This window comes from Solanum pennellii, chromosome 4, assembly GCF_001406875.1.
Source record: "Solanum pennellii chromosome 4, SPENNV200".
Classification (NCBI taxonomy): domain Eukaryota; kingdom Viridiplantae; phylum Streptophyta; class Magnoliopsida; order Solanales; family Solanaceae; genus Solanum; species Solanum pennellii.
In genome coordinates this window covers 39,532,524-39,543,940 of record NC_028640.1, presented here as the reverse complement: position 1 = coordinate 39,543,940, position 11,417 = coordinate 39,532,524, and the positions used below count along the sequence as shown (strand labels likewise).

General features: G+C 36.8%; 1 protein-coding gene across 1 annotated transcript in view; it reads right to left on the bottom strand.

The window, feature by feature from the left end:
• Positions 1 to 8,459, bottom strand: part of LOC107017761 (ubiquitin thioesterase otubain-like) — a 10,483-nt gene extending 2,024 nt beyond the window's left edge. Inside the window, exons 1-5 of the mRNA XM_015218014.1 lie at positions 8,236 to 8,459; positions 7,772 to 7,988; positions 6,531 to 6,596; positions 6,373 to 6,456; positions 6,138 to 6,260 (exon numbers count right to left, since the gene is read on the bottom strand). Coding sequence (XP_015073500.1) covers positions 6,138 to 6,260; positions 6,373 to 6,456; positions 6,531 to 6,596; positions 7,772 to 7,988; positions 8,236 to 8,270 — 525 coding nt within the window. The 5' untranslated portion in view covers positions 8,271 to 8,459. The remainder of the gene's footprint in view (positions 1 to 6,137; positions 6,261 to 6,372; positions 6,457 to 6,530; positions 6,597 to 7,771; positions 7,989 to 8,235) is intronic.
• Positions 8,460 to 11,417: the final 2,958 nt, after the last annotated feature.

Below are 11,417 nucleotides of genomic sequence, written 5' to 3'. Positions count from 1 at the left end.
ATATATATATATATATATATATATATATATATATATATATATATGAATGAACTATTCAAGATTCAGGGACTTGAAACAAAAAGATGTAAAAACACATCTCAAGAAAGATCAAGATGAAAATTAAGCAATAGAAAGGATATTAGCTTAGCCGCTCACGAACAACTTGGTAAGAACCAAAAGAAAAAGGAACATACGGTTCAAATTCACTAATATAAGAGAATCAGAAGTTCATTCCTCACGAAATGGAGTGAAACTGGGAGTACAACCCAATCTACACATGTATCAACTAAAAGTTTGCTAACGTCAGCAAGTCTCACACTTATCAAAGAAAACTATAGCATAAGTGAAAACACTCATGGAGCTTGAGCTTTTGTAACATTTTCTGGTAATTCATGATCATAAGATAACTGGTTATTCCAACCTCCGGAATGTAAATGAGAAACAATATGCGATTTTATTCATGTAGAATTTGAGAAAGAAGAAAGACTTCTTTGCATTTCAATGCCTTCATATCCCATGAATAGGGGCATTTATACAAGTGAACCCTAACAGATTACAATAAAAAAAGTTATATCTATAATTATGCAGGGAAAAGGAAAAATAGTCTCCCTAAATCATGCTAATTAATTGACACAATCAACACTCCTCGTCAAGTTGGAGCAAAGATGCCGCACTCATACATGCCCAACTTGCAAACCAAAATATGGAAAATCCTACTGAGGCCTTTTGTAAGCACATAAGCTAGCTATTTTTCTGACGGTACATGAAGCAATCAAGGTGCCACTAGAAACTCTCTATGATGAAGTGTCGAACAACTTCACTACTGTTCGGTCATGTTGAACAAAAGTCTACACTATACTGATTGCAGCTATGTTGTCGCAGTACAAGAAAAGTTTCCCTTTTTCAAACAGTCTACACTATACTGATTGCAGCTATGTTGTCGCAGTACAAGAAAAGTTTCCCTTTTTCAAACATTCTCCATTCTTCCAGTAACTTTGTAGCCAAAGAAGCTCAAAACACCCTAGCCATAGCTCCACATTTTGCTTTTCGCACTTGATCTTGCAACTACACTTCGTTTCCTTTTTTTCTAAGTAACTAGGTTTCCTCCGACTAGTGTACAAGAACCACATATAAATCTTCTATCATCAATCTGCGTCTGTGAAAGCATTTATCCGGAAGTGACCATGTTTAGAGAAAAGCAAACTTTTCTTTGGAACATACTTCAGAAACTGAAAAATGTGAAAGATAAACTTGCATATGAGGATCTAGGGGATCATGCATAAACCAATTCACCAAGCTGACTAAATAGGCTATGTCTTGTCTAACAATCGAGATAAACGAGTCTTCCAACCAACCTCTGATATCTCTCCTTATCATTGACCCTCCACAACCCATGTTTGTAACTTGTAATTGTTTTCAATTAAGCGATTATATTGACATGCACCTCAGCATACCAATTCCTTCCAATAAAATCTAGAATATACTTCCTTCTATTCATATTTTTGTTATAGCAACAACCTAAATCCGCATGAAATACTGCAACTACCTAGATCATTAATCTCAACTTGTTCAATCAGGTCATCCCCTATCATTCTTCTGTCATCAACATAAACAATGAGAAGGGTGAGTTTACCCTTTTGATGTGTTATGAAGAGGGTGTGATCGACTTTGCTTTGTTGGTAACCAGAAGAGATAATCGCTTTGGAAAAAGATTGTTCACATGTAGCTGCACTTTGTCCCAATCAAGATTAATTGCATAATAAATAAGAATTTTGACAGTGTTCATCTTAGCAATCAAGCAAATGTTATCCGATAATTAACTCCACAAAATTTGAGTGAATCCTTTTGCTACTAATCTTGCTTTAAATCTTTGAATCGAGCCACCAACTTTATGCTTCAGAGTGAAGACCCATGTGCAGCCAACCAACTTTTGTCCAGTGGTGAAGTGACAAGTTCTTAAGTCTCATTTTTTGACAAGATCTTCACTTCTTCAATCAAAACAACTTGGTTTTCCTACAATTCTGAGGAGTAGACACAAAAGATACAGGCAAAAAAAGACTCTATATGAGGTAGAGAGGGAATTATAGAAGAAAAAATTAGATAAAAGATGTTTGGTACAAGATCTTACTCATTTACTATAAGCAATAGCAAATCTAACTCATTAGCAAACGTAGACTCACCAATAGAAGAGAATTTAGTTTCAACAGATTACATAACGGCTTCATCTACTCTATTTCTCCTAGAGTGAGTTATCAAACCAGGTCTATCTAAATGCTCAACAGTTTTCCCATGAATTCTTTCTTCAACTTCATTTCCCCTGTGGTACTGTTTCTCCAACTTGGGAGAATCATTCTTTCTTCCTTATTGGTCTCTACCTGAAGAGGTGAGGTGATGGCGTGGAGATTGCAGAACGTGAAGAAACTAAGAAAGAAATTGTTGAATACTATAAGAGGCTGTATACAGAATCAGAAGAGTGGAGGCCACAGTTAGACAAGAGAAATTGCCCAAAATTGATGAAATTGATGGCAACTTTTTGGAGGCTCCTTTGGAAGCTGAGGAAATACTAGAAAGTATCAAAGCATGTGCAGGAGATAAAGCCCCATGGACCAGATGGCTATACAGTGGGCTTTCTTCAGTCAGTGTTGGGACATAATCAGACATGAGTTGGTGGCAGCTGTTCAGAGTTTCCACGCTAGAGAAAGGAACTTCAATGCCACTTTTGTTGCACTTATTTTAAAGAAGGTGGGGGCAATTGAATTGAATGACTTCAGACCCATCAGTCTGGTGGGGCGAGTATACAAGATCATCTCAAAACTATTGGCAAAAAGATTGAAAATAGTACTTCAAAGAATTGTCGACAAACAACAAATCACCTTTATTTAAGGAAGGCCATTTGATCATGGATGCAGCGGTGATAGAAAATGAACTAGTGTTGGATTCGAGAGTGAAGAGCAAACAACCAGGCATGCTATGTAAGTTGGACATCCAAAAAGCATATGATCATGTGAATTGGAATTATCTAGTGAACATGTTACAAAAGATGGGTTTTGGATCTTAATGGATCAGGTGGATCAAATATTGTATAGGTACAGTCAAGTTTTCAGTTATGATCAATAGAAGCCCCACTGGTTTTTTCTCTTCTCAAAGGGGGTTGAGGCAGGTAGATCCGCTCTCACCTTTCTTGTTCATTCTAGCAATGGAGGGGATGAGTAGCCTGATCAACACAACAAAGGCCAAAGACTGGATCAGAGGGTTCCAAGAGCAAAACAGGGCAAGTAACCACCTAGAAATCACTCACCTACAGTATTGTGAAGCAGTGAGGGACCATTTTCTGATTTTGAGGATCATTTTCATTATTTTTGAAGCTGTGTCAGGCCTTCATATAAACTGGGGGGCAAGCTACATCTATCCAATTAATGAAGTGGTACAAATTGAGGAGCTAGCCAATACACTAGGGGGCCAGATAGGGGAGCTACCCACCATCTACTTGGGCATGTCAATACATTAGGTGCAAAAAGTAAGTCAATTAGCATTTGGAGCGGAGTGGTAGAGAAGTGTGAGAAAATTAGCAAACTGGAAAAGCCAATACTTATCCCGGTGGAAGCCTTACTATGATCAACAATGTGTTGGATGCCTTACCAACATACATGATGTCTGTTTTCCCAGCACCAACTGGTGTAATCACCAGAATAGAGTTACTTAGAACTTTCTTTTGGCAAGGAATTGAAGATAAGAGTAGTGTTGTGAAAAGCGCAAAAAAGCGCGCTTCAAAGCGAGGCGACCCTTGTGCGCTTTTTTATCTTGAGGCGAGGCGATCTGAAAAAAGCTCTCGCTTCAGATGAAGAAGCGAGAAGCGATCCTAAGGCAAAAGCGCAATAAAGCGCGCTTTTTATAAAAAAAGCGACAATTAGGGTTTTTAAAAAAAAAATTAGGTTTTTTTTTAAAAAAAATCTGAAATAAAACCTTCTCTCTCCTCACGACTCTTCTTTCACGAATCTTTCCCTTCTTTCTCTCCTCGCGACTCTTCTTTCACAATACTTCTTTCCCTTCTTTCTCTCCTGACAGTCTCGACTGAGGCTGCCTCTCTCTTCAACCTCGACCGCGACTGCAGGTAACTTTTTGTTCCTCTCTTTTTTAGCTAATGTTTATTAGTTCATCTCTATGAGTTTCTTTTCTCCTGAAATATACAATCTTCGCCTGTGCTTCATCTCTTCATCTCTCTGAGTTTCGACTACTCTAGTTTTTTCTTCTTCTTCTCTTCTTTTCTTCATCTCTGCTACCTGCTCTGTTTCTAATTACTGACTGCTGCCTCCTCTGTTTTTTTTTCAATTCTTTTGCTTTTTTTTTTTGTGACCAGTCTAGCAGCCTTGTTGAAGAATAGGAGTTCGAATCTTTGTGATTTAATTATGTTTTTGATTTTTTGCTTTATATGTTATGACTTATGAGTATTTTTGCCTATGTAATTTCTTTCAATCTAAGACTATATTACCTCTATTTAGTTATTTAATATTTTTTTTATTTTTATACTAAATGTCGCTTTTTTTTAAAAAAGCGCGCGCTTCGCTTCACGCTTCTCGCTTCTGTGAAGCAAGCCCTCGTCCCTTTTTTTCGCTTCTCGCTTCCCAAAACACTGGATAAGAGAAAGTATCATCTTGTCAAATGGGAAAAAATGAACATAAGCAAGAAGATAGCGGGTGTGGGCATCAGAAACATGAAATTTCAGAACCAAAGCCTTATGATGAAGTGGTTATGTCGCATCTGCTGAGAACTCATTGTGGAAGGAAGTGATTGCTGCAAAATATGGAATGAGGGGTAAGAGGATGACAACAAAGGTGAGCAATGGGATTTGGTGCTAGAAAGATCATATTGTAAGGAGGGAAAATGGCAGAAAGGTGGCTTTCTGGATGTACAAATGGTGTGGACAGGCCCCATTAAGCCAAAGGTTTCCTGACCTCTACAACCTATGTCAAATGCAACAAGCAACTGTAGCCAAATTATGGAATGATCAGGGGTGGAATTTGCACTTCAGGAGGAACTTAATGATTGGGAGATGTGCAGAATAACAGAATTTTTGGTTACCCTAGCACAATTTAGCAACCTGACTAAGGAAGAGGACTCACTGGTATGGAATGGGGGAGCAAAGGGTGTTTCACATTAAATTCAGCATATGAGGATCTCAACACAGATGGCATTGAGGAAGTAGAATGGCCTTGGAAGATGATATGGAAAACCAAGATACCTGATAAAGTAAACTATTTTACTTGGCTGTTAGCTAAGGAGGCAGTTTGACACATGAGAACCTGAACAAAAGAGGCTTTCACCTGTGTTCCAGGTGCTTTTTGTGTGAAGAGCTATAGTCAACCATCTCTTCTTACACTGCAAGTGGACAACCCAGCTGTAGCAAATGTTCACCAATATGAGAAAGATTAAATGGGTGAAACCAGGAAGGGATCAAAGAGGTTTTAAAGTGCTGGAATATAAATGGAAATGCAAGAAGAAAGGAGGAGAGATGGAAGATTGTCCCATCATGTATATGGTGGACAGTATGGCTAGAGAGGAAGCAGAGATGTTTTGAAGGAAACCAGAGCAACATACAAAGATTTAAGCTTAATTGTTTAGCTCTGTATTATTTTTTGTGTAAACAAGTAGTCCTAGATAGCTCAGTAGTAATCAGCACAACTATAGATTGGCTGTAACTTGGTAGGTATAGGATCCTATGTAATTACAACACTTCTGGAGGGAACTACACTTTTGAGGTAGTATAACTGTGGATAAATATAGACTAACTATTACATTCTCAAAAAGAAATCAACACAATCAACAACTCATTTTATTATATTAAAGTGCATTAAACAGTATCAATTGAAAATTCATCATTAGAGAGCAGCCCTTAACTAACATTGCAGTACATGTTAAGCTTGGTCAGTGAAGAATTCTTTAAACCAACAAGTTAAACATTTCATGTTCAGTTGATGGTACAATCATTTAAAACTTAGACACAATTAAACATACTGGGTACACCAGAAACATAGATTGAGAACTCCTAAGTTCAATGCATCAAGAAATGACAGTTCTATGAAAAGTCACCAAACATGAAAGAAAGTAATTGCAAATAATAAGATAGAAAGAAAATTTACTGCAAAAAAGTCTTCAAAGGTGAATTCTGCATAGCCCAAACTTTGAAGTGTCTTCTTGCATTCCTCAATATTAGATTTAATGTGTTGAACTTCATTGTGATCTTGTGATTCCAGAATGTGCTCCTTTAGTTGAAATACATGATCCATTAGTAACTAAAGATGCCAAAATCAAAGTCCATGCTAGAGAGTCACATATGTGTTACAAACAACATGAAGAATAAGAAAATAAGCATACAAGGTAACCAAACATGAAACTGCGGAAAAAGCAGTTCCCATCTCCACGTGTTCTTCTAATGGCAGCATACTGTTCACTCAGCACCTGCAGAAGTAGTTACATCAATCACTGAGAAATGCAGAATAATCACCAAAAAAACAAAAATATAATGTTCAAACCTTTATTTTCTTAAGCACAATTGAATTTCCCAGATGGTATTCAGCTTCTAACGAGGACAAAGGTTCCTGCAGATCATCTCGGACAAAATACTCTAATTAATCAATGTATTTACTGAAGTTCAAGTATCTTGCACGAATTTTTGTATCTTTAATTCTTCACAATATTTTCTATAAGGATCTTGAACAATCCCCATAAGTTTAAAAGATATATCACAAGCACTACATAAAACGCAGAAGAAATGGTAAACCACGGAGAAACCACGGAATGATATACCAGCAAGGCAGAAAGATGAAGAATGTCCTAAAGCTAGTCCGCGAGAGGGTTCACAGGATGCAAATCCTTGCTGGTAACACAGTCAGTCAGGTCAAGTGAGAATGGTGAAATCAGGTGAAAACTTCAACTATGCACGTACATACTTTTAAAAAAGTGCAGAGGCAACCAACAGATAGAAAGACTGATGCTATTGTGGCCTATGTTGCTCGGACTCTTCAAAAATGCCAACGGCGTGTCGGATTCGCCAAAAGTAGTGTATTTTTGAAGAACCCGAGACGGGTGCGGCATCAAAAGTGAAGAGTCCGCGCAACTAAGATTGTGGCTACACCTCCTGATTTCACAAGAATACTACATATAATGGCATGAGTCGATAGGAAATACCATTCTGGCACAATATGATGTGGGGGAATCATCAGATTAACAAGTAATTGTAAGGAATACGCAAAATATTACGAGTATAAAAATTTCCACTAGGATAAAAGAAGAGCAAAAGCTACTCAACAGCCAACCTTCTAGATCCTTCACCTTCTATTATTGGTCATCAAACTACCAATAAATTGCAGTGCACAGGCGAATCTTGAGAAAATCAAGCAAAATATGAGTCCATGAATATGTTGTACACAGGATAAGTGATGCCTATTTTTCAGTTTCCAGAACACAAGAAAACTAATTGAATTAGAACAGTTTGGAGCATCAGGTAGAAGTATAATCAGAATAATTTATGTCAAAAATATTTCTGTTGAGATAAATAATTAACTCATCTAAAGATTAAAGAAGAAGAAATTCCTTCAAGACTGTTAACAATATGCACAAAAACAACCAGCGAAAACAAACTTAACTCATTCCCTATGGACCTAAAAACAGGAGGAATCAGGCCAATTTGATTATGGAACACTAACATGTTGAGCAGATAGAAGGTTTCTAAATCAAAAAATTACTACATGAGAATCAAATAAGTTAGCCTTGCCTTATCACCAAGAAATGGAACTTTTACAGCTTGTTCAGCTTGTATGGCAGAGTGCTGTTGCATAATATCATCATCCTTGTATTTTTTCCAGTCATCAGTATCAGAAGATGTAAACGTTTCTTTTGCTGCATCAGCCACATCCACATCCACATCCACATCCACATCCACATCCTGATCCTCCATATCTATTATATCTTTCTTCGTTTGATGGTAAGATCTGATATCAATTATATTAGTGAAAAAATATCAGAGTAGTCTATTTATTAGTAATAAATAACCAGAACCAGTACACGACTATTAACATCCTTTGACAATTAAAAAATAAATAAATATTCACCAAAACATGGTAGGTAGCAAAGAATCTACAGGTTAAAGCTATGTATTAACTAACAAGAAAATCACCACCATTTCAATGCAGTTTAATATGGATTTCTAAATATAATAACTATGGGCATATTCTTTACCCTTCAGATCTGGGTGGAATCGCAGGCAAGAACATCCACCTCCACCGGAGAAGAAAGGTTAGTTCATGCAAGCAAGCAAACAACCCGCAGATGTACCAAGGGTCAGAGGTCGGTATGGCGTGACACAGCACGTGGTGCGAAACCAAACTCTTTTAGGGTTTTGGGCTCCACTTCAATTGGGCCTCAAAATGAAGTTTTTGTTATGACACCCAACTCATTAGCCACACACTTATCCAAAAATAGACACCCGTTTTATTCAATTCAATCTAAAATTCAAATATTACTAAAATGCAAAAGTGAGACAGATTGATCTCAAAATATCATCCGTGCACATAACTAGGTCGACTTAACAAAATATCCTAAATCTGATTGTTATGTGTACGTGTCTCTAATATATTAAAATAGATTTAAAAGAAAATCACAAGTCTCAAATGATGTTCTCATTAAAGTAGAACAAGATCATAAATAGGAGTAAAAAGTCTGTTGAGATGAAAAACAACTATCTCATACACTTATCTATTGAAACATAATAGTTGTGTTATTTCTCAAACTTGAAATAAACTACCATGAGATTTCTGGAGAGCATGGTAAATCAGAAAGCGGTGACAGAGAAGAAAATTTTGTTCTCTTCTTCTTCATCTCAAAGGGAGAATGGAAAAAGAGGTGGGTATGAAGGACAGGAGAAAGACACAAACAAAATGACTAGTGTTAAAGGAGAGACAAACAAGGGGAATATAACAGAGACTGGAGCCAAATATGCAATTGATGCAGGTGCATGATTCTACTCCAGTTGACATACAAATTCAGGAATCACTGGAGGCTAAAAGAGAGGCTTCCAATTGGGTAAAAAATCCGACGTGTTGGAATTAAGAAATATATATGGTAGGATGAGAAAAATAAGCTTTTGGTTTACTAGTCAAAGTGGGTAAAGGAAGAAGTCATATGGAAAATTTTGAGGGAAGCAATAACTAAAAACTCTAAGAAGCAAGGGGATTGGGAAAATGAATTGAAAAACTTAGGGTCAAAACTCAATGAGGAAGTGGAAGGGGTTAAGAGTAGGGGGAGAAATCTAAGCCTAACTTAAAAATGAAAATAAAGTTAGTGTCATGGAATGTGAGGGTCTTAACAGGTAAAATAAAAGGAATCAGGTTAAGAGCTGGATGTTAAAGTGGAAATTTGATATTTATTACTTTCAAGAGACAAAATTGGAGAACGAAATAGAGTTGATGCTAAGCGATTGTGGGATTGCAAATGGTTAAAGTGTGGCTACTTAGAAGCACAACGAGCTTGTGGAGGAATTGTGATTTTGTGGGATAGTAGAGTATGGAAAGGGGGAGTTTGTTACCAAGAAGACACATTCAATATCCTACAAGTTTGAAGTTGTACAAGAATCTTTCAATCGGTACCTCACTAAAGTGTATGCTCCACACATCGAAGTGGACAAAATAATTGTTGGGAAGAGATATTAGCTGCTAAAGGATTAATAGAAGGTCTTTAGGTAGCATGTGGGTACTTCAAAACTATCAGACATGGTAGAAAGGAGAAATTGTTTAAGAATCACTAATATAATGGAGATTTCTTTGAATGTCTTGAGGATAGGGGGCTACATGATCCTCACTTGAATAGAGGAAAATTCATGTGGTTCAAGGAAATAAATCACTATAGCGTGGCTAGGCTTGACATATTATCTTCTACAATGATACCAATGAAGCTTTCAAAGACATAAGACAAAGAATTCTACCGAGAGCCAATTTTGATCATACTCTAATTTCCGTAGATTGTGGAAATTGAAACCACAAGAAGTCACGACTCGGAGCTACCCCCTAGAAGTGACATGACGTACTTTACACTGAAGGGGTGCTGTCACATCCAGTGAGCACCCCCTAAACGTAAATGCATCGTCGTTCTCTTTGAGGACTAAGACTTGCCTCTTAACTTACATCATTACATTCATAGGTCAAAATGCGGATAATTAAAACTTTTCTATATCTATGTTGAGGTTTACATAGACCTCTCGCATACACATAATATAGCCATATCGAGTATACATAGACCCTTCGTATAGGAAGATTACTTATTCTTCTACTTTTATTGCACATAGATATATAAGATATAACATAGTCTTAAAACCGGATGTCTCATCTCATAACCATCTAAAATAAGAGTATATCAATTGGGCATATCCCATACATCAACGTAGTAAATCCACATATAGGCTATACAATGTTTAGTACTCAAATAAAAAGGAAAGAACTAGAAGTCTTATAACTAGAACAACATCAAAAACTTGATAGTGACATTGCTCTCGGAAAGTGAGGACCTACCCAACTTGAATGAGTGAAAATTCCAAATCTTCCTTCAAAGTTGTCTGAAAAGCCCTTCAACGACCGAAACCTAAAATGTTGGGGAGAAAGGGAGAAAATGAGGTTAGTACAACACTTGTACTAAGTATGAGACCATATGCACACTTATCACAAAATCATGCAAAAAAGGAACATTTCATTAAAGTATGCAATTTACTTTGAAAAGCCTTATGCACATTCAAGAAGACCACACCAATCAATAAGACATATTCATTAAGTCAAAAGCATATACATCACAAGACCAACAATACTAAGTCTAGTCAAGCCAACATACATATCCACATAAATTGAAACACATAGTCAAGACAATCCTATTATCAAGCTATAACATCACAAGCATGGATAAGAGTTAATCACAACATAACCAAACAAAACCATTACCCATGAACCCTCATTAAGTCAACTAGTGCAAAGACTAAGCAAACCCCATAACCTTACTCAATCAGGTAAACACAACAAGAACCATGACCAATGTCCGACTTCACATAACATATCATTAATAGTGCATATCATCATACTTTAGTAATAGAGACCAAACACATATTCATAAGTGAAACCAATCAACATCTAGTCTCGTCGATATGTAAGATCATCATATACATATCATGTGCCATTATAAGCATATACATATATATATAAGAACATCCTTCTAAGACTTCCCTCAAGTCTAACTAGTGCAATGTTTAGGTAGAGTCCCATACCCCTACCTAGACTAAGCTAAACCCCTTAGGTCATCCTAGTTAGAGTTCATTCCTTTAGTTCATTTTACATTTTTGGGAACATCATGCCTTAATCGACATAACCACATGAGATAATGTG